The sequence below is a fragment of the Protopterus annectens genome, chromosome 8.part0 (assembly GCF_019279795.1).
Source record: "Protopterus annectens isolate FY-2018-M chromosome 8.part0, PAN1.0, whole genome shotgun sequence".
NCBI lineage: Eukaryota > Metazoa > Chordata > Ceratodontiformes > Protopteridae > Protopterus > Protopterus annectens.
The window spans coordinates 1666103547-1666126955 of NC_056741.1; the positions used below are offsets into that span (position 1 = coordinate 1666103547).

Below are 23409 nucleotides of genomic sequence, written 5' to 3' on the forward strand. Positions count from 1 at the left end.
GTGCAGGTAAACAGCTTTTGTGCTGAGCAGCAGTTTCTTAGGTTTACTGAAGTTCAATATACCAGTGTTCAGTAAGCAAGGTTTGCCTTAAAGCATTTTCTAATGTAAAACACAGAAGTAATTTTGCTTTTAAAGCATATTTCTATCATTGTTAAAGCTGCTATCAGTTATTAACATGCAGTAGTGAGGCGATCAAAGCATTAAAACATTTATGCAGACTGTGTGGATCCTTCACAGATCACCCCTTGTATAGAGCAACTCACGCTTTGCATTTTTTATCAGTGTCAAAATTAACATCAATCTATATCTCTTTATTATTTTGAAATAGAAGCAACAGGAAAACACACAGAACAGCACTGAGAAAATTGTAATCAACAGTAATGGATGCAAAAGCAAATTAAATCATGCTGATGCCTTGGTTGACCATATAAAAATACCATACCAAAGCGAAGCAGTTATTTTTTCACTGTCATTTGCAATTTTTAAAATGGTACTTTTGTCCTTAATCATTTTAATTGCAGTCTGGCATGCATCATATAATGTCTTATTTAATAGTTGCAAAACAATTTGTCCCTCATTTTTGGCTTTTTGAAAGTCATGATTGACCAGGGATGGCCACTAAAATGTATGCAGGGGTTGTATGTCAGCATTAAAAGTAACTGTCATCCACCTGGTCAGTCTAATAATTTCCCCAGTGCAGAAATCAATGCCTGCATGATAGTACTTTTGTATGTGCTCCAGATATTGTAATGATACCGTCCCTCGATGCCAGCCTGCAGGAATATATCACACAAACTTGTGGCATCATTTAATTGATAGATACCTGTACCATTTACCATATAACAATGCCAATTGCATTCACCAGTTCCATTATGTAGACATGGTTGGGTCCATCTCCCCAGCATCATGCATACCCATCCTTTAAGCCATTTTTGGCAACTACAGAAATCAATAGGCAGATCATTAAAATCAGTCAGAGTAGTCTCAATCTGTGGTACCCACCAGCATCATGCATACCCATCCTTTAAGCCATTTTTGGCAACTACAGAAATCATTAGGCAGATCATTAAAATCAGTCAGAGTAGTCTCAATCTGTGGTACCCACCAATTGTCACCAAACTGCAAAGGAAAAGCTATAATTGGGCAGACTTGATTTGTACCCTTATGACTAAAAGGATAATCAAATGTCAAAGTGCAAGTCATATTCTCACCAGTAAAATCCACACATTTTAGTCTCAGTGGTGTCTGCAGGAGGCATATCATGAAGATGTGGCAACTTTTAGGTCTGACACACCTTTAGAAAATGCAGCAGCAGTCTTACAGTATTTTGAACACATTTCTTTTGGGATTCTCTCACAAAACTTATTGGAAGTAGATATGATTTCCATAGTTTTCAGGATGGTTTTGGAAGTAATAATGAAGAATGAATTATTGTATTCTCCAGTAGAAATGACTGTCTACAAAGTAATGTCCCCATCAGGTCGTATACTTGTAATCATGATGGCATTGATATAGTTGCAGTTTAAGTCTCTTGTCAGTGGCATAGTACGCAACTGTGCAAATACCCTTAAGGCAGCACATGGAAAGTATATTGTCTGCCATCTCACGTGAATGCAAATTCAGATTTTAGGCATTTTTCAATTCCAGGATACAGTTTAGCAACTGAAAATAATTTTTCTACGACAGTATTGACATCTGAAACAGCAATTGCAAGCAGTGGGGTAACATCATTTAGTTGTTCACAATCCAGTTAATTGTTATGAATGATCAGTTTTTTTTCACAGGCACAGAACCATTGAGCAAACTCTCAACAGGTTTAGGTTTGTCCATCTGTAGCAGTGCTTTCATTGTCTCTTGTTTGCGCATATCCTCTAGAAAGTTAATATTGTTTAATATTTACGATACTAGTTTTGATTGAATTGACAGAGCAAAGCTGCACAGCAGGTCCTACTGTGGTTTTTAGAGGGCCCCCTTTTAAAATATCTATGCTTAACAGAACTATTAAAATGTATTTTATCTGTAGTTTTATCCCTTTGATTTGAATGGCCAGGCTCTGTTGGTTTACACTGCATTAATAATCTGCTTTAAGTGTGGGTGGAACATTAAGCAAGCACATTTGTGCATTAGAAGTGAACACCAACATCCTTTTTATTACAGGTTGTGCCTCTACTGTTAGAATACCTAGCAAATGACTCTTTACACTCATTAACAAATAATGCTTAACTATTACCATCCCATGTTGTTGAATCAAAATTTGGTCTACAAATTAGTGCATGCACTGTAGCCTGTGAGGGAAGTTTTTTTAGCCCTCTGCATTTTCTTTGCTTATACTATTGAATTATTCTAACTGATAAATGAATCTGTTTTGTCTCTAGTAAATTGTCTTGTTTTTTTAAAGCCATCTGAGTCTACTGATGTTAATTTATACATGTTTTTGTATTTAATGCAGTGTGCTAACTTGCTCTGTGAGCTCACTAATTTTATGTTGTAAAAACTACAAAAACATTTATTTGGCTGCACATATCCCAGCTTTAACTTTTTTCCCTTATCTTTAAATTTTAAATCTGCTAGACCCTTTGCCAACCTTTCTGGATCTGCCTTGTGCTTGAAACTGTAAAGGCTCAGAAGGGGTGGGAGAGGAACTTTACTCAGTACTCTAGCAATGGGATCTCACTGACCCCATGGTCCAGCCGTAGGTCCTGCAAGAATTTTACCTAGATTGTCTACATTAATCAACTTATTTTCCTTCTTGCTAACATTTCTCTTTAAAGAAAACAACATTGGTGGTTGTGACACCTTCTTTGTATACCTCAGAGCCCTGCTCACTGTGCCAATTTGTTATGGTCCATTATCTGTTTTCTGAGGGTACTACTGTTGAGAAGAAGTGGCACAAGATACCAAGGCACAAACTTAAACAACTTATGTAAAATCATTATAATTATCTTTTATTTACAAGCATCAAAATAATCATCTTTGCTCACTGATGGAGGGACTCTAAATCCTATCAGTGCAGCTGTCTGTTCAGTCAACAAACTGTAGGCACTGGTAAATCCAAATACTCAGGCCAAGCTAAAATGTTGTGTTGATCAAAGCAAACGAGTCAGATCAAGTCCGAATGATGAGTTCCATTCTTTGCTGGCTGCTGAATATTTTATAGTCTTGTATAAACAAAAAGTAAAGTTGTGACAGTTTTGAACTGAAGGAATAGTTTTAAAAATGACAATCACTTCCTAAGTTGTAAACAGACGTATTCAGTACATGTTGCCATGCACCATTGTTCTGGTTGATAATCTTAGAGCACATTGAAAAGCAAGCATCAAAACTATTTTAACCATTAGATTTTCCTTAAATGTATACTAATACGATTGTTTTAGGTTATTATGTAACCCTGAACTGGATTAATCTGTACAAATTGTATGTTACATGCATCTTATTCTAATTTTTGTATAATACTGTTTGCTTTTTGTGTAATCCTGTTTGTATCTACAAACTGTTTTGAATATTATGTACTACTGTACTAACTGTTTTGTGCAGTTTTCTCCCTGGGCCTCCACTGAAAATGGGCTCTTTTGGCCCACTAGACTTTCCCAGTAAACAAATAACAATACATAAATAAAGAAATAAAGTCATGTCTGTTTATTTTATTTTACTGCTTCTGCATGCTTCCTTTTAAAGAATGTTTAGCCCACAGAATTATAATAGTTCCTCTTTCTAGTCTGCACTTTCTTAGAGTAACTAAAGTTCAGTATACCAGTGTTCATAAGATTCACCTTAAAGCATTTTCTAATATAAAATGCAGTAGTAATTTCGCCTTTAAAGCATATTTCTATCATCAGTAAAGCTGCTATCAGTTAATAACACACAGTAGTGAGGCGATCAAGGCATTAAAACATTTGGGCAAGCTGTGTGGATCGTTCACAATGGTATACCTTAAAGCAACGTAGGCTTTGGTATACTGGCAGGCTGTCAGGCTGCTTAATCAGGGGCTCCCTAATGTTATGATTACTGCAACAGTGAAGAGAAGGACAGCTACCATTATAATAAGATGTTACACAACTGTACTTTCTTAAACTTCCCATTATATTTGACTCTAGTGGGGAAGGCCAGCTTAAGGTATTTATCTGTTTGAGAATTGAACTGCTTTGTATATGTATGTATATGTATGTATATGTATGTGTGTGTATATATATATATATATATATATATGTATGTAATGTATATATATATATATATATATATATATATATATATATATATGTATATATATATACATAGCATCTGTGTTAGTGCTTGGTCTGGTGATCTTACAAGTGATTTTAATTAACTCATAAAGTTTGATGAGATTCGTCCATTTGAAATCTCCAGTTTTAGAACTGACTGCAGGGGTTTTAGAGGTTGTGAAAAAGAAGGCTACAAGTTTATGGTCAGACTTAATCAGGGATAGAAAAACTAGAGGGGTGGGGCATTCAGTGGTGATATTAATTAGAATCAAGTCAGGAATATTATGTCCTGGAGTTGGTTTTGTTCTAAATAATTTTTATTTATGAAGTCTAATCATCTTTGGACATACCCGGCATTGGATGGGAAGCTGAAATCTTACATTATGACGATGTGTTTGATAATAGGAAGTTCCTCGTTTACTTGGGCATCTTGCATGGTCATCAGGGGACATGGCAGGTGTCTGGTAGTAGGCTATAAACTGATAGTTTGTCTTGCTCTAGGTAAGCTAGAGTTCACTGATTTCAGTTTGTGGTAACAGGGAATTCGCCTAGGTCTGATGTGGTCCTTGACAGATATTCCATTGCTCCTGCGACAAACCTGACTGACAAGATATCTAGAACTCTCTCAACACACTGTCCACTCCATACCTCATTTTCTCCCTCTCCTCAGTGTTTATTACTACTCAAAAATAAATATATATCAAGGAAATCTCATTTGGTCATAACTATTATTTAATATGTACACACTACTAACTTTATTTTTTCTCACAGTGATCTCAACTGAAATGCTTGTGTTTTTCTTTTTGAACCTATATCTACTAGAAAACTCTTTTGAGTACTACTTTGTATAGACTAGCTAGGAGATATGTATTCTGCATCTTACTATGTATATATATATATATATACTATTGTACTATCTAATTATTATATATTGCTTGTATTTCTGTAGAGATTTCCTCCCCGGCCCTCTGCTGAAAATGGGCTTCTGGCCCAGTCGGACTTTCCCGGTAAACAAATGTAAATAAATAAATAAATAAATATATGGGAATGCCACTGTAGTTTCCATCAGGCCTGAATGCAGGGTAAGCACAAAACTTCGGTATGGAGACCATGCTATCTTTACATTGAAACCGTCCCTCAATAACTAGACAAACAACATGTGGTTCAAATTGCAGGAGGTCCTCAAGATCAAACAGATTGTTGTATAGACTTCTGGCTTTAAGAAGAGACACCTTGATATGTTCTAATTTAAGACTGAAAATGGCTATATTAATGTCTGTGATTTTGAAATGTCCATTAGGGGGAATTCTACTTTAAAAAAGCATAATTGAGACCACAAAGGCTTTAGCCAGTAGGTGGAAGCCTTGGAATGAGAGGTGCAGGTCATTCTTGGTGAAGCAAGTTGGCTTGTCAATCATCTCGTCTCATGCTCATTCATACTTGACCCCCTTCAAATGAAACTAACGACTAAACTAATTGTTGAAACAAATCACCTTTTCTTTATATGTACTGTAGGTATATTTCTGGATGAAGGAAGAATTCCATTCAGGACTACTGCCTTGCCATCATTGGACTCATGCAAGTTGACATCCAACCTGTCTCTTTGCATGGCCCTCAAGGTTATGCACATCAAGTCATTCCAACCCACATCAACCACAACTAGATTGAATCATGTCTTCCAGGTGAGAGAGTGGTTTTAGAGTCCTTGTGATGTCACAGATCCTTGCACCAGAAAGGCAGTTAACTGTAACCCTGCCTGGCCAGTCTTATGAACATGGAGAAATGGTGCCTGACAATAGAGTCATCAGTTACTAAGACATCACTTTTTTTACTGATGGGAGTTCATCTACCAGAAGCAGCTCCTCCAAAAAAGGCTACTAATGTCTAATCCTGGCACTATCATTTGTAACATCCCGCTGTGGATGTCCTTCAAGGATGCATCTGCAGTCCTTACAAATGGGTTGTCCTGTCGTCAGGCAGCCCTTCGGTCGGCCGGATTCCAAAGTCTGGGTCTGGCCTCGGCTGCTGTCGCACTTCACCCGACGTCATAGTTGCAGTTATTCGGGTATAAAGGCATCAGCCGACGCCATTTTCCCCAGTCTTTCTTGCCGCGTGGCGCCCGAAGCAGAAGCTGTTCGCAAGTGCCGGTCGGTCAGAACCAGAGATTACTACTACCGAATACGTCTACTACTACCAAAGACTTCTAAAAAGCTAAGTACCCCGTTGGGGACTCTTTCTTGCCTCAGCCGATGTCAGAAAAAGTGAATAACTGTTTAACTTGTGGGAAACAAATACCTCATAAAGATTTCCACTCTTACTGCTTACCTTGTTTAGGCCCAGACCACGACGTAGCAGCTTGTCTAGCCTGTGCTTCTTTTAACCGACGGACGCTTAGACGTCGGTCGGAATTTGATGAGGAGTTTTTCGGCTCTGATTTTGCTTACATTATGCCGTCGGATCCTCCGACTACGCAAATATCTAAAAAGCGCAAGGAAAAGGACCGACACTCGTGGTCCGCGGTTTCGGCCGAAACCGCGGTTAAGCCAACCGCGAGTGTCTCGGTTTCGGCTGAAACCGAGCAAGCGGTTCTTCCTTCAGCCGAAAACTTACCTCCTAGCGAGGCCTCTTCCAACCTGGTGGAATCGGCTTCTGAAATCACTCCTGCTCTTACAGTTTCTCAGGAATTATCTGACACTATCCCCTTGGATATTTCTACCCCTGCACGTGGAGCTGCTAGGCCTCCTGCATCCATGTCCATTAAGGCCTTTGCCAGGGCCAAAGCAGCTAAAACTACTAAAACTGTACCTGCTAAGATCCCCTCTCACAGGCCTAGCTCTAGTTCACAAATGCTTAGTTTAGCAGAGGACCTCATTTCTTTAATCCGGGATCCCAACCTCAACCTGACAGGCCCTCTCACCCACCTCCAGAGAAGAGGCCTAGAGCAGAGCCCCCTGAGCCTGTTTCAACAGATGATTCCTCTGATGATTCAGATAACACAAACCCTCCAGAGGCTCCTTTCTCCCCTTATGAAGACTCTGATGCTGAAGAGTCCATTCCTTCTGCCTCTCCGCCTGAGGAATTTTCCTTTGGGGAAACCTTGCATGCTATGAGGGAACAATTTCAGTGGCAGGGCCAGGATTTTTCAGACTCCAGAAAAAGGCTTAGAACCTTTCTGCATTTACCACAACATAGGCCTTTAGCCATACCTCCAGTGCTTTCTGTTGTATATGATGCATTTAATGATGCTTGTACTGCTCCTGATTCTCTACCTCCGGCCCCTGCTAAGCCCGATAGGTACTACAGGGTCCCGGACACGCATCACCATTTGTATAAGGCTCCCTTTGCAGATCCCGAGACTATCTCCCAGGGCCCTAAGGCTGTAGCAGCTACCTCTGCCAAAACCCCTCCCTCTGAAAGGGAATCCAGGTCCTTAGAGAGATGGGGTAAAAAAGTTTACACTTCTGCTACTCTTTCAGCTAGAGCATTGAACTGTCAATTCCACATTATCCAGTATCAAGAATTTATGCTAGACCAGTTAACCAAAAAACTGTCCTCGGATGAACCCTTAGACAAAAAATCTGTTCAGGAAATGGTACATAACATTCAGCAAGTCAGTAACCATTCCTTAAAATGCGGCTATGATGCACTGGAGGCTTCCTTTAGATCAGCCATGACTGGCACAGTTATCAGAAGGCATGCATGGTTAAAAGAGCAGGCCTTACCAGACCATGTCAAATCAAAACTACTAGATGCTCCCATGGACAAGATCAATTTGTTTGGCTCTTCTGCACAACAGGTGCTGAAGAAGATGGAAGAGAAGGCAAAATCTGTCCAAACAGTGAAAGATTTCTTACAGGTCCAACCTCCAAGGTTTAGCAGGAATTGGCCCTCCAAGAATTGGTCCTTTCCAGACTCCTCCAGAACTCAGAGAGGCAGGAATAGGCGTTCAAGAGGCAGAGGCCAATCCAGGGGTGCCTACAGGGGCCGCCAGTGGCAGGGTAACAACCAGCGAGGTGCAGCCACAGACACAGCCACCACCACTGTTACAGGACAATCACAGTGACTTGGCTGTAGCACCGCCTACCAGGGAACAACTAGAAGCACCCTTGGGTGGAAAGCTAACTTTATTTTCAGTAAACTGGCACTACATCACAAGAGACAAGTGGATTTTGCAGACAATAGACCAAGGTTACAGGTTTCACTTCCATACTCTACCAGGGAAGAGAGGAATGCCAAACCTACCTCCAAATCAAAAGGCAGAAGCTCTAAAACAAATAACTCAATTATTAAGGATGAGAGCTGTGGAAAAGGTACCATCTATGGAGCAAGGACAGGGATTTTACTCCAGGCTCTTCCTGGTACCAAGAAAAGAAAGCAAATGGAGACCTATTCTCGACCTGTCCGCTTTAAACACATTCCTCATTGTTCCAAAATTCAAAATGCTGACCCTACAGCAGCTTCTTCCCATGCTGGGCAAGGAGTCTTGGCTGGTAACTCTAGATCTCAAGGAGGCATACCTGCACGTCCCCATACGACCAAATTGCAGAAGATACCTCAGATTTCTTGCAGGATCAGAGCATTATCAATTCTCAGCATTGCCCTTTGGCTTATCTACTGCCCAGAGTGTTCACGAAATGCCTGGCATCAGTAATTGCTCATTGCAGGCTTCAGGGAATCCAAATCTACCCTTACCTGGACGACTGCCTGATACAAGCGGACAACAAAAACAAGCTAGCAGAAGACTTGAAAAGGGTCATTTACCTGCTACAAGCTCTGGGATACACAGTCAATATAAAAAAGTCAAGACTGATACCATCCCAAAGGATAACCTTTTTGGGTGCAGAGCTGGACACAACGAAACAAATGGCATTCCTAACAGTAGAAAAACAGGAGCAACTCCCTCTCTACTTCTTGGCATTAACAAAGCAGAATCATCTAACAGCAAGAAAAGTCCTGCAAGCCTTGGGTTTCATGGCATCCTGCATAATATTGGTTCTACATGCCAGACTACATATGAGAAAGTTTCAGTGGTACCTAAGGAATTTATGGTCTCAGCACAAGCACAGCCTAGAAACCCAAATTCCAATAATTCCATGCCTGAAGCAAGAATTCCAATGGTGGGCTCAGGCCTGTCAATCAAACAAAGGATTGCCTTTCCACAACACTCAACCAAGCCAAACCATCACAACGGACGCCTCAGACCTCGGTTGGGGGGCCCACATGCTGGACAAGTGCATTCAAGGTTTGTGGACTCAAGACCAGCTGCACTTACACATAAATCAAAAGGAAATGCCGGCAGTAAAACTGGCAATTCAGGCATTCAGACCATTTCTTCGACAAGGTCATCTGTTGATAAGGACAGACAACACCACAGTTATGTGGTACATCAACAAACTGGGAGGCACACATTCGTACCCTCTATGCCGGATGGCAATGGACCTCTGGAATGTGGCTCTGAGCTACAACATTCAGTTACAAGCAATTTTTGTACCAGGAAAAGAAAACATTCTAGCAGACATACTAAGCAGAACTACCACGGATGCCCACGAATGGATGCTGCATCCGGACATCTTCAAAACAATTACAAGAAAATGGGGGCTCCCACAAATAGACTTATTTGCATCCCCACGCAATCACCAATTAAGAAATTCTGCACAAGGACGTACCACCCACTTGCTTGGAAGGTGGTCTCCCTATCTTTCAGCTGGAAAAGCCAGACAGCATATGCATTCCCACCACTTCCTTTGATGCACAAGGTGCTATTGAAGATCAAAGAGGACCGCCCAAGGATCATTCTGATAGCTCCAGACTGGCCAAGACAACATTGGTACCCATTACTGAGGAGCATGTCTCAGGAACAAATATGGCCTCTACCCCTTGTTCCTCTGCTGTTAACACAGAACAACTACAACACCCTGCATCCAAACCTGAAAACACTGCAGCTGACTGCCTGGAACATTGCATAAGAACAAATAACCCAAATTTATCCCAAAGGGTTAAAGACATTATCTTGGAGGCTCGCAGACCCTCAACAAGAAAAAAATTATTCAGCAAAATGGAAAAGATATTTCATTTGGAGTACTGCAAAAGGAGAAAATGTGTCACTGGTAAACATAGCCAACATCCTGGAATACTTGGCAGAGCTCTTCCACAAAGGCCTGTCCTATTCTTCCATCAAGATTCATGCATCAGCTATTTCAGCAGAATACGACTTGGATCCTCCAGTCTTCTCACATCCTCTGCTCAGGCAGTTTCTGAGAGGAATTAAAAACGTAAAACCGCCCAGGAAGCCACCATTGCCATCATGGGACTTGAACTTTGTGCTAGAAAAATTGACACTTCCTCCTTTCGAACCAGCAGCAACAGCAGAATTACAATACTTGTCATGGAAAACTGCTTTCCTGTTGGCAATCACTTCAGCAAGAAGGGTATCTGAGCTACAGGCACTAATGGCAGTACAGCCCTTCCTGATCTTCCATCAAGATAGAGTATCCATGAGAACTAATCCTACTTTTATGCCTAAGGTGGTCTCCAGAGTATCTTTGAATCAGGCTATCCACCTACCTACATTCTTCCCCAACCCACAGAACAGGGGAGAAAGACTGTTGCATACCTTGGATGTGCATAGACAATTACGCTACTACCTGGACAGGACCAAGGGCAATAGGAAAACTGACCAGCTACTGGTAGCATATGCAACAGGAATGGAAGGAAAAGCAATTTCAAAACAGACAATCTCTAAGTGGATAGGAAATTGCATTAGATTTTGTTACTCCTACCATGGAAAGAAAACTCCAGAAAACATCAGGCCTCACTCTACAAGGGCTACAGCCACTACCATAGCTTTTCTACGAGGAGTGGCTACCAAAGACATTTTAGAGGCTGCTACTTGGAGCTCCGTGCATACATTTGCCAAGCATTATAATTTACCTTTATACTCCAGATCCCGAGCAGGTTTTGCCACTGCTGTTTTGCAAGGGATCTTAACTACACCATAATGTTATTTCTCCTCCTCCCCCAGTTTGGCTATGGTATTCTACCCATTTGTAAGGACTGCAGATGCATCTTTGAAGGACATAGTACAGTTTTGTACCTACTATAAATGTAGATGTCCGATAGGAATGCATCTGCAGTCAGGATTACCCACCCTCCTTCCCCTCTGTGGTACTCCTAGGGTATTTGCCCATCTTGTAGCTAGCTGGGGGAATCTATTATGGTGTATTTGTTTGTATATATGTACATACATGCCTATTTTTTGTTTGCTTTCTACTATTTGGAATCATTTGCATTTATCCAAATTTAGCCTTCCTAGAGGGCACCTGGCATCTGGGGCAAGAAACACTGAGGAAAATGGCGTAGGCTGATGCCTTTATACCCGAATAACTGCAGCTATGACGTCGGGTGAAGTGTGACACCAGCCGAGGCCAGACCCAGACTTTGGAATCCGGCCGACCGAAGGGCTGCCTGACGACAGGACAACCCATTTGTAAGGACTGCAGATGCATTCCTATCGGACATCTACATTTATGGTAGGTACAAAACTGTACTTTCTGAGCTTTACCTCCTAGCTGATGGATATACATTTGAAAAAAATGACATGTACTTGCAACATCAAGATCCCTGAAAGTGCTCATCTACCCCAAGCCACTACTGCCCTCCTTAACACAAGTCTAATAAATGGCCTAGTTCAGTTGCCCAACTAACAAACAAGTACTTGTCCAAACTAACAAGTAAATAAAGTTTGAAAGTACAAAATACAGTACAGACAGAAGCATAAATGGGTAGCTTGCAAGCATCTTGCTAGGTGTAGGGTTATATAACCAAATTAAACAACCAAGTACACAAACTCCGTGAACCAGATAGTCAGTACACCAACCAGGGTTGCAACCATACTGGATTTGGTCCTCACTAATATGGGAGAGTGCTGCACAACCCCTACTGTAATGTCTTCCCTGGTAAGATCAGACCACAAAATGGTGTCCTTTGATGTAAAAATAAAACCTGGAATATTCAGGAAGTACTGTACGGCTAGCCTCCTGCTATTAAGTGATAACCTGGCAAAATTTCAAGCCCACATAAACCCTGACAACACTGCTGTCTATGCAGAACTGTTCACAGAAACCTTGTATAAACATGTTAATAGCTGCAAAGAGGCAGCTGTACCCACCAGGAAGAAGTACAGAAATAAGCCAAAAAACAAGCTACCCTGGTGGAGTCAAAATCAATAGACTGTATAAGAGAAGGAAGAAAATCATGGCAAAAATTAGGAGATGCAGTGCCCAGCAGGATAAAAGCACTCATAAAACTAAACAAACATCTCAGTGGACAAAGTTTACCAAAGCCAAATTTGAGATGAATTTAGCCTCCCAGGCCAAGGACAACAACATGGCATTCTTTAGATATGTCTGCAGCCTCAAAGGCAATACACAACTGTGTGCCAAGCTCATTGTAAATGGAGCCACCTATACTGAGCCAGAAGATATAGCAAACCTACTGGCTAATACATTTAGCTCCAACTTTACCCCTCTCTCCCCCTCAACCTTCCCTCAGGAAATACCTTCAAATATAATCTCCCTGCTATCACTAGGAAACAGGTCCTTAATACTCTCTTTAAGGCCAAGAACACTGCATCAATGGGCCCATATGGTCTCCCAGGATGCCATCTAAATAGCATGAAACATAACCTATCAGGGCCTCTGGAATTGATATTTAACTATAACCTCCAAACAGGCTTTGTGCCTAATGAATGGAAAACAGCAACAGGCATCTCTCTCCACAAAGGTGGGCCATTTACAGACCCTGGAAACTACAGACCCATAAGTCTCAATAGTCTTGTATATAAAGCCATGGAAAGAATTATCATGGGAATGATCAATAGTGATATAGTAACCCTCTAGACACTGGACCCAACCCAGTTTGGTATCCTCAAGGGCAGATCATACCTACTCAACCTGGTGGACTTCTTTGAGAAGGTCAACGAAGCAATGGATGAGGGCATAATGTTTCCCACTGCCTACCTTGTCCTAGCCAAGGCATTTGACACAATACCCTGCTCGGTCACTGTTGACAAACTCAGTAGGTTAGGTACAAACTCGTATGTCACCTGGAGAATAGCCAGCTAGCTCACAGACATGACCCAGGAAGTTAGAACTGGAGAGCCCACCTCTACAAAGAGGACAGTCAGAAGTGGAGCCCCTCAAGGATCAGTCCTTGGACTGCTCTTTTTTTGGCATTTACTTCTCTGAAGTGAAGGTCAATGTCCATGATCTCTGGTTGACTAAATTTGCAGATGATTGCAAATTAGGAACTGTCATTGAATCACACACTGACACAAATGTTCTCCAGGAGGGGCTGACACAGAAAAACAACTGGTGTCAGAGCCATGGACTAAAACTAAATGCCAGGAAATGCATAATGATATCCTTCGGGAAGTCTTCCACCCCTGGTACCTATCATATTGACAACACACCCCTTAGAGTTGACCCAGTAATCAGGGACTTAGGGACACACACATATAGTAATCTAGCCTTTGACCATCACTTGTCTACAGTAGGGAGGAAATCATTCTGTGTTGCGGAACCTATAAACAAAAGTATAGCATCTACGTCCAAGGGAGTCATTGTTCGGCATTCACCAAACCTATCATTGAGTACAATGCCCCCTTTGGTATGTACCTAACCAGGCATATCCAACAATTAGAATGTCCACAGAGCTTCCTCACTAAAAGAATACAAGTCTTAAGTAAAATGTCCTATGCAGACTGCCTCAGGGCTGTATCCTTGTATTCTGTCTCCTACAGGCTTTTGAGGGGCAATCTATGACTGACATACAGGATATTGTCATACCCCATTCTGATGGATCTCTTGCATATCCACAAAACAAACAGCACCAGAATTACTGTTCTAAGGACTTGAACCTTGCCTGTGATATAAATAGGACCTGCTGGAGAGACAGGTATCTATTCCCAGAGATTACCCTGTCTCTGGAACAGGCTCCCCATCAGTGTTAAGCAGAACTCCTCCCTAACCCAATTCAAGTGCAGCTTGGACAATTGGATAGGGAACAGGAAATTTATCCCTGGTTTGGCACCTTTGTCTCTAATGGACACAGGTAACCTGTAAATGTTTCATATCCCAGACCCTAGCATGTAAATGTTTCATCTCCCAAGCCCCTGCTTACACTTATCAAGGGTATCAGAACTTGTCAGAGATTTGGGATGCGTGGCTAATCTTAAAAAGGCCCTTGTGGGCTTTAGCCTAGTAAACAGCTATGAACTCACAAAGTCCCTGTTTGAGTAAACAAATCAGTGACAATGAAATCTGTCTGTCTTACCTGGTGATAACATTCTGACAGGTACAGTAACTTACTCATTTCAGTCAAAGCGCAAGTGCTTAATTTTGTTAGACAGAAATGCTTCTCTTTATCTGAGTTTCATGCTCAGTGCTGACAGGTAGCATTGCTACAAGGTACAAAGGTAATGCTGCACATTTGAGCATGTGTTGGTTAAAGACTGTAAACTGTTGAAGGTTTGATTGAGTATTATCACAGTACTGGAGCTGTTTTTAAATTTTGTGAGCTGATGTGCTTTAATGTGTGTGTTATTGATCAACTTATAGCAATCAAGTGGGATTTGAGGGAGAAAATAAACATTGTTACACATACAGGGAAAAGGAAATTGTCATACATACTTAGTAGTAGTAAACAAACCATTATATAGATCAACATGTTTGCTATGCACATCTAATTTCTTCTATCTGATTTATTACAGAAGTTGCTATTTCCTAACCAGACGCCACAGCCACTGGGCCACTTCTCCGTCTCTCTGAATGGAGTGCTCACCATTAGCGATGTTCAGCCTGATGATTCAGGTTATTACATGTGCCAGGCTATTAGCGTGGCAGGAAGCATACTGGCCAAGGTACTGCTGGAGGTGGAAGATGGTAAGTCGGCACTGGTTAAGCAGCACTGAGCCAATAGTTTAACTTTTGGTTTAACGGTTTATCCCTTTCGTGCTATGATAGGGACACACTGTTTAAACCCACACATACCCTATGTAATACACAAATGGGGTGCTTTTCACTTTTAAATGCCTTTTTATTGTATTGTATTGTAGCATTTGATTTATGTTTGCACAGTCTACCGTTTGGAACTATGTTTTAGCAGTGCTCAGAATGGTAAGTGTGTCGTGGTATATAGCCAGGTGCCATTGCTTTTGTCATAGAATAAAATATGACCACTTTGGCAGGGAAGTATTTATTTAGGTAGGCTGGTTTTCAGATAATTTTCAGCAAGTTAGACCTTCACAAGTTTCAAGAGTTAGTTACAGTTCTTTGTTATTCATACCACTCAAAGACAGGATCATTTGTAAAGTATGATAAAACTAATGACAAATGAAAATGATATGCTCGGAGGTAGTTTGCAGAGTAACAAACAGTTTGACTGAGATGACTACTACAACAGATTAAATAGGTATAAAACATGTACTATTTCAGGGTAGAAATTAAAGAGAGGCTACTTTTGCAAATATGAGGTAGCTGCCAGAGCCAAATATTAGGCCTGGTTGAAACATCCTCTCTCTCATTCATTCTGCCAACATGTAATTAATGATACCTGCATTGTTTATGCAGTTTGAAGGTCTGAGAAATGTAATCGCATCCACCACTGTGTGTATGTACTTAATCCACTTGGTCTGTGGAACTCAGCATAGTTTTTATGAATATGTCTAATGTGCACTCACACACACACACACACACACACACACATGTGTATGTACTGAGTATATGGAGATGGGTATGTCATATGCCAAATATTTGGTACTGTAGGAAATGGGAACACACATTTCATGTTAAGTGGTTTTGAACCCTGTTGTATAACAAGTTTCCTACTCTGACCTTTTCATATATTCTACATCTAAAAATCATCATTTCCTACTGCTCGTTTTTTTATATACCTCAGTATTTTTAAGCATTTTCTGTGGATCAACAAATAGGGTTGCTACCTCACAGCCAGTTTAGTTCCAAGCCTGAGTGACCTCGGTTTTCACTGTCTGTTTTATTCCAAGCCTTGGTGAACAGAGTTTCACAGCCTGTTCCATTCCAAGCCTGGGTGACTTGAGCTTTCACAGTCTGTTACATTTTAAGTCTGGGTGACCTGAGCTTTCACAGTCTGTTCCATTCCAAACCTGTGTGACCTGAGTTTTCACAGTCTGTTCCATTCCAAGCCTGGGTGACCTGAGCTTTCACAGTCTGCTCCATTCCAAGCCTGGGTGACCTGAGTTTTCACAGTCTGTTCCATTCCAAACCTGCGTGACCTGAGTTTTCACAGTCTGCTCCATTCCAAGCCTGGGTGACATGAGCTTTCACATCTGTTCCATTTCAAGTCTGTGTCCATATAAGATTTCAAAGCCAGTTAAGTTCAAGCTTGGGTCATGTGAGTTTTCCTAAAGTGATCTGGTTTCCTCAGACATCCAAAAGCATGGAAGGCAATGAGTTAGTGACACTTAAATTTCCCTATGATGTGTGTGTGTGTGTGTGTGTGTGTGTGTGTGTGTGTGTGTGTGTGTGTGTGTGTGTGTGTGTGTGTGTGTGTGCGTGTGTGTGTGTGTGTGTGTGTGTGTGTGTGTGTGCGCGTGTGTGTGTGCGCGTGTGTGTGTGTGTGTGTGTGTGTGTGTGTGTGTGTGTGTGTGTGTGTGTGTGTGTTTGTCTGTGCGCACACCCGTGTGCATCCTGTAGTGGTAGGGCGTCCGGCACAGTATTGTTTCCTTCATCATTCCTATTGCTGGACAGGATGGACTTAAAACGGTGATTCGTATTTTGTGGTTCCATACTGTTTTTTTGTTCCTGATCATGTTTTACTGCCTCAATATTTGTATGCATCTCCATTCTGGTCAGCTGGTTTTGGAAGATGGTTTTGAATTACTGGGTGCCTCTTTGACAACTTTGTGGAACATTTGGACAAGATGGATGTCACATGTATGATAGTTTGCTTGTTTATGTGTGTATATATTATACAGGTATGTAGCTATGTATGCATGTATTGTGTGTGTGAGTGCGTATATTTCTTTCATCTGTGATGTATTTGTGATGACCAAAAATTAATTTACTTTTATATGGGGGCTTCTTCCCAAAGACCCTCTGCCATAAATACTCAGACCCCCACAAGGAATATAAATAACTAACTCCAAGGTTGCCCATTTGTGAAAAAGGGAAAAAACTATTGAATTATGTGCAGTCAATGTAATGAAGTGTAACTGCAGTATAGTTTGAACAACTTCATCCCAGTGAAATTCCTCACCTACACTGGCAAATGAAGAAAGTGTTCACAGTTAAAACAAATAGCACTCATATGTATGCATATATGTAACAAAAAAGTATTCACTGATAACAACAAATGGCACTCATATATACGCATATATCTAACAAAGAAAGTGTTCACATATAACAAATAGCATTCATAAATGTGCATGACTAGAGATTGTTGTATTTTTTCTGTTAGCAATAACATTGAATTGTGTCCCAATGGTCATTATCCTCATTTATAAAATAAAATTCCACATATGGGCACACATCTTGTCTAAATAACCATATTTTTTTACAAGAAACCTAAAAATAAAAACGTAATTTACAAAAAGAGAACCATATACCCCTTCAAGAGACATCACGATCAAAAAGCAGAATGCCTGTGTCACATTTTATCCACTTCCTAATACATGTTTAGGTGCACTAAATCAAAATGTAATCTTAGAATTATTAAATAACACTAAAACAAAGCCCTGTTAATGAAGTTTGCAAAACAAAAATTATTTCAGGACTGACAAAATACCATCTCCTATGGTAGTCTCAGAAGACTGCTGCCGACAAGCATTCTTATTTATTCACATGCCAGCATGTTCAAAATCAACTTAACTGGCAACAACAGAGTGGAGATTTACATGTAGTAGGTGAGGCTATGGCACACCTTTAATCATTAGGCTGTGTGCCTGCGGTGCACCTTTAATCATTAGACTGTCTACCTAGATACTGAGTAAGTCTATGGTGCACATTTAACCATTAGGCTCTACGCCTAGATAATAAGTAAGGCTGTCACACACCTTTAACTATTAGGCTGTGCACCTAGACAGTAGGTAATGTAGTGGCACAACTTTAATCATTAGAATCTGTGCCTAGACAGTAGGTAATGTAGTGGCACAACTTTAATCATTAGAATCTGTGCCTAGATAGTAGGTAAGGCTGTGGTGCACCTTTAATCATTAGGCTGTGATTCCAGATATTAGGTAAGTCTGTGGCACACCTTTAACCATTAGGCTCTGTGGTTGTGGTGCACCTTTAGTCATTAGGCTGAGTGCCTAGATAGTAGTTAAGTCTGTGGCTCACCTTTAACCATTAGGCTCTGTGCCTAGATAGCAGGCAAGGTTCTGGCACACCTTTCTTGATTAGGCTGTGTGCCTAGATATTGGACGGGTCTGTGGCACACCTTTAACCATTAGGCTGTATGCCTAAATAGTAGATAAGGCATTTGCACACCTTTAACCATTTGGCTCTGTGCCTAGAGAGGTAGGTAAGGCTGCGGTGCACCTTTAATCATTAGATGGTGCATCTAGATAGTAGGTACAACTGTGGTGAACCTTTAACCATCAGCCTCTGCACATAGACTGTAGGTGAGGCTGTGGCTCACATTTAATTATTAGGCTCTATGCTTAGGTAATAGGTACGACTGTGGCACACATTTAATCATTAGGCTCTGCCTCGCTAGTAGATAAGACTGTGGTACATCTTTAATCACTATGGTTTTGTACCTTGATAGTAGGTAAGGCTGCGGTGCATATTTAATCATTAGACGGTGTGCCTTGATAGTAGGTACAAATGTGGTGCACATTTAACCATTAGCCTCTGCACCTAGACAGTAGGTAAGGCTATGGCACACATTTAATCATTTGGCTTTGTATCCACATAGTAGGTAAGGCTGTGGTGCATCTTTAACCATTAGCCCACAATTGTGAGGAAATCATTCTATATTGCACAAAGGTATGGCATCTAAGTCCAAGGAAGTCATTGTTCCACTGTATTTGGCATTCATCAGACCTATCATTGAGTACAGTGCCCTCTTTGGTATGTACCTAACCAGGTGTATCCAACAATTGTAATGTCTACAGAGGTTTTTCACTAAAGGAATATAGGGTGCAAGTGAAATGTCCTATGCAGACTGCCTCATGGCCCTATCCCTGTGTTATGTCTCCTACAGGCTTTCAAGGGGAGATCTATGCCTGGCATACAGGGCACTGTTAGACCCCCACTCTGATGGACATCCTGCATATCCACAAAACAATCAGAACCAGAATTATCTGTTCTAAAGACTTAAACCTTGCCTGTGATATAAATAGATCCGGCTGGAGAGATAGGTATGTGTCCCAGAGACTACCACTTCTATGGACCAAGCTCCCCATCCATGTAGTCCCTCCCTGACCCAATTCAAGTGCAACTTGGACAGTTGGATGGGAAACTGGAAATTCATCCCTGGTTTGGCACCTGTGTCTCTAATGGACACAGGTAACCTGTAAATGGTTCATCTCTCAAACCACTGCTTACACTTATCAAGGGTATGAGAACTTGTCAGAGATTTGCGATGCATGGCTAGGCTTAAAAAGGCCCTTGTGGTCGTTAGCCTAGTAAACACCAATGAACCTCTATGCCTAGATAGTAGTAAGGCTGTGGCACATATTTAATCATATGGCTTTGTGCCTAGATAGTAGGTAAGGCTGTGGTGCACCTTTAATTATTAGGTTGTGTGCCTAAACAGTAGGTGTGGCTGTGGCACATTTTCATCTGTAGAATCTGTGCCTAGATAGTAGGTAAGGCTGTGGGCACACCTTTAATCATTAGGCCCTATGCCTCTATAGTAGGTAGATATGTGGTGTACCTTTAATCATTAGGCTGTGTGCCTAGATGTTTGGTAAGTCTGTGCTGAAGCTTTAGCAATTAGGCTCTTTGCCTAGATAGCAAGTAAGGCTGTGGCACACCTTTAATCATTAGTGTCTTCTCCTAGGTGGTAAGTAAGGCTGTGGCACACCTTTAATCATTAGTCTCTTCTCCTAGGTGGTAAGTAAGGCTGTGGTACACCTTTAATCATTAGTCTCTTCTCCTAGATGGTAAGTAAGGCTGTGGCACACCTTTAATCATTAGTGTCTTCTCCTAGGTGGTAAGTAAGGCTGTGGCACACCTTTAATCATTAGTGTCTTCTCCTAGGTGGTAAGTAAGGCTGTGGCACACCTTTAATCATTAGTGTCTTCTCCTAGGTGGTAAGTAAGGCTGTGGCACACCTTTAATCATTAGTCTCTTCTCCTAGGTGGTAAGTAAGGCTGTGGCACACCTTTAATCATTAGTCTCTTCTCCTAGGTGGTAAGTAAGGCTGTGGCACACATTTAACCATAAGGATCAGTGGCTAGACAGCAGGTAGTGCTGTGGTGCACCTTTAATCTTTAGGCAGTGTATCTAGATAGTAGGCAAGACTGTGGTGCAGCTTTACATACATACATACTTACAAATATTTCAAGCATGGGCTTTAAAAGCCCTTCTAGCTTGCCAATATACCAAAGCACCTATTTCCATAATAAGTGTCCAGGCTGTTCTTAAAAATATCTAAACTAGTACTTGCTTTAATGTAATTTGGTAGTCTGTTCCAAGCATCAGCTACTCTGTCAGAGAACCAATTAATACACTTCTCATTCCTATAGAATATTCTACACAGGTTATCTGATGATTCTCTAGTACTTTTTGATAACCCCAAACATTTCCAGAGGTAGTTATCCCTAAATGCCCTATATACCTGAATAAGATCTCCTCTTAAATATCTGTAAGAAACACTCTACAAGTTCAGATATTTTAGTGTTTCATAATAACTTACATGTTCACATCCAGGGATGCTCTTGGTATATTTCCGCTGTACTCTTTCCAGTTTATTCATGCTTGTTTCCCTATAGGGTTTCCATATTGTTATTCCATACTCAAGTTTGGGTGTAATGTAACTAACAAACAATGACTTCATCATTTTTGATTTCCTAGACTTTATAAATCTTTTTATGCAACCTATAGTTTTATAACTATCATTAACCAATTGGTTGATATGATTAGAAAAACTCATAGCTGAATCTACCCATATACCCAAGTCCTTAAATGAGTCTACAGTTTCAATCACTGTGTGCTGCATTAAATATTCACCTTTCAAATTATGTCTCCCAAGTGTCATATGCTTAGTTTTTGATGTATTTATCAGCATATTATTCTCCAAATGGTCAATTTAGTCAAGTTATTTTGCAGACATGTCTTATCTGTAACACATGAATTACATTTCAGGTCATCTGCATATAGACACTAAAACACCTCGGATGAAAACTTTAGGTCTGAAAGATAAATCTAAACAAGTAAGGGCCTAGGACAGAGCTCTGTGGACACCCTAACTGTAACCAAGGACTTCACCTGTCCAGTTGACGTATACTTGCCATGTCCTATTTGTAAGCCATGCAGCTGTCCCATCTTATCAAGAGTACATCAAGACCTAGTTGTACTAATTTATTGATCAGTGTTTTGTGTATGACCCTGTCAAATGCAGATCTGTTTTCACCATCTGCGTGCTGATACATGGTTTCAGGTCCCAACCTATCCAGTTCTGACAATAACTTGTCCAGTATTACCTTCTCCATTATTTTTCTCAACATGAAAGTAGACTTAAGGGTCTGTATGACTCTGGGTTTGTCCTACGCCCCTTTCCCTTGAAGACAGGTTTAATAAGTGCATGTCTCCAATCTTGAGGATAGTGAATAACACATATAATGGTACCGTAAGTTCTTGCTGACCTTTAATCATTAGGCTGTGTGCCTAGATAGTAGGTAAGTCTGTGGCACACCATTAACCATTAGGCTCTGTGGCTCGAGATTAGTTAAGGCTGTTTCACACTTTTACTTATTAGGTTGTGTGCTTAGACACTAGGTAAGGCTATGGCGCAGCTTTAATGATTACACTCTGTGCCTAGATTGTAAGTCTATGGCACAACTCTAGCCATTAGGCTTTGCGCCTAGATAGTGGGTATTGCTGTGGTGCACCTTTAATCATTAAGCTCTGCACATTAACAGTAGGTATGGCTGTGGTACACCTTTAATCATTAGTGTGTGTACCTAGATAGTAGGAAGAGCTGTGTCAGACCTTTAATCATTAAGGTATGTGCTAGATAGTCGGTACAGCTTTGGCGCACCTTTAATTATTAGCTTATGCACTTAGATAATAGGTAAGGCTGTGGCACTCCTTTAATTATTAGGCTCTGTTCATAGAAGTAAAGTCACTTTTAATCAATCAACTGTGCACTTAGTAAGTAAGGCTGTCGTATACTTGTAATCATTCAGCTCTCTTCCTAGATAGTAGGTACAGTTGTGATGCAGCTTTAATCATTAGGCTATGGGCCTAGATAGTAGGTAAGGCTGTGGCACACCTTTAGCTATTACGCTCTGAACCTAGACAGTAGGTAAGGCTGAGGCACACATTTAATCATTAGGCTCTCTGCCTAGGTAGTAGGTAAGGCTGTGGTTCTCTTTAATAAATTGGCTCTACATCTTGGTAGTAGGTACAATTGTGGTGTATCTTTAATCATTAGCTTGTGCACCTAGATAACAGGTAAGGCTGTGGCACACCTTTAATCATTTGGATGTGCACCTAGATAGCAAGTAAGGCTGTTGTGCACCTGTAATCATTCAGCTCTGTGCCTAGATTGGAGGTTAGGCTATGGTATACATTTAGCCATTAGACTGTGTGCCTAGATAGTAGGTAAGGCTGTAGCGCACCTTTAATAATTAAGCTCTGTGTCTTGATAGTAGGTAAGGGGGTGGTGCACCTTTAATAATTAGGCTGTGCTGCTAGATTGTAGGCAAGTCTTAGACTCTGTGCTAGATAGGTGGTATGGCTGTGGCGCACCTTTAATCACTAGGCTGTGCATCTAGATAGGAAGTAAGCTGGGGTGCACCTTTAATTATTAGGCTGTGCACCTAGATATTAGGTAAGTTTGTGGTGCAACTTTAACCATTAGGCTCTGCACCTAGACAGAAGGTAAGGCTGTAGTGCACTTTTAATCATTAGGCAGTGTGCCTAGGTATTTTTCACCCGTACACTCTGTGTCTAGATAGTAGGTAAGTTTATGGCGCACCTTT

At 40.9% G+C, this 23409-nt stretch overlaps 1 protein-coding gene across 4 annotated transcripts in view; it reads left to right on the plus strand.

Moving 5' to 3' along the window:
• The window catches only part of ROBO3 (roundabout guidance receptor 3), a 2447731-nt gene that overhangs the window by 1809370 nt on the left and 614952 nt on the right, over positions 1-23409 (plus strand). For all 4 annotated transcript variants that reach the window (XM_044081188.1, XM_044081190.1, XM_044081189.1 and 1 more), the window contains one exon: positions 14989-15160. In XM_044081188.1, the coding sequence (XP_043937123.1) occupies positions 14989-15160 (172 nt within the window). The remainder of the gene's footprint in view (positions 1-14988; positions 15161-23409) is intronic.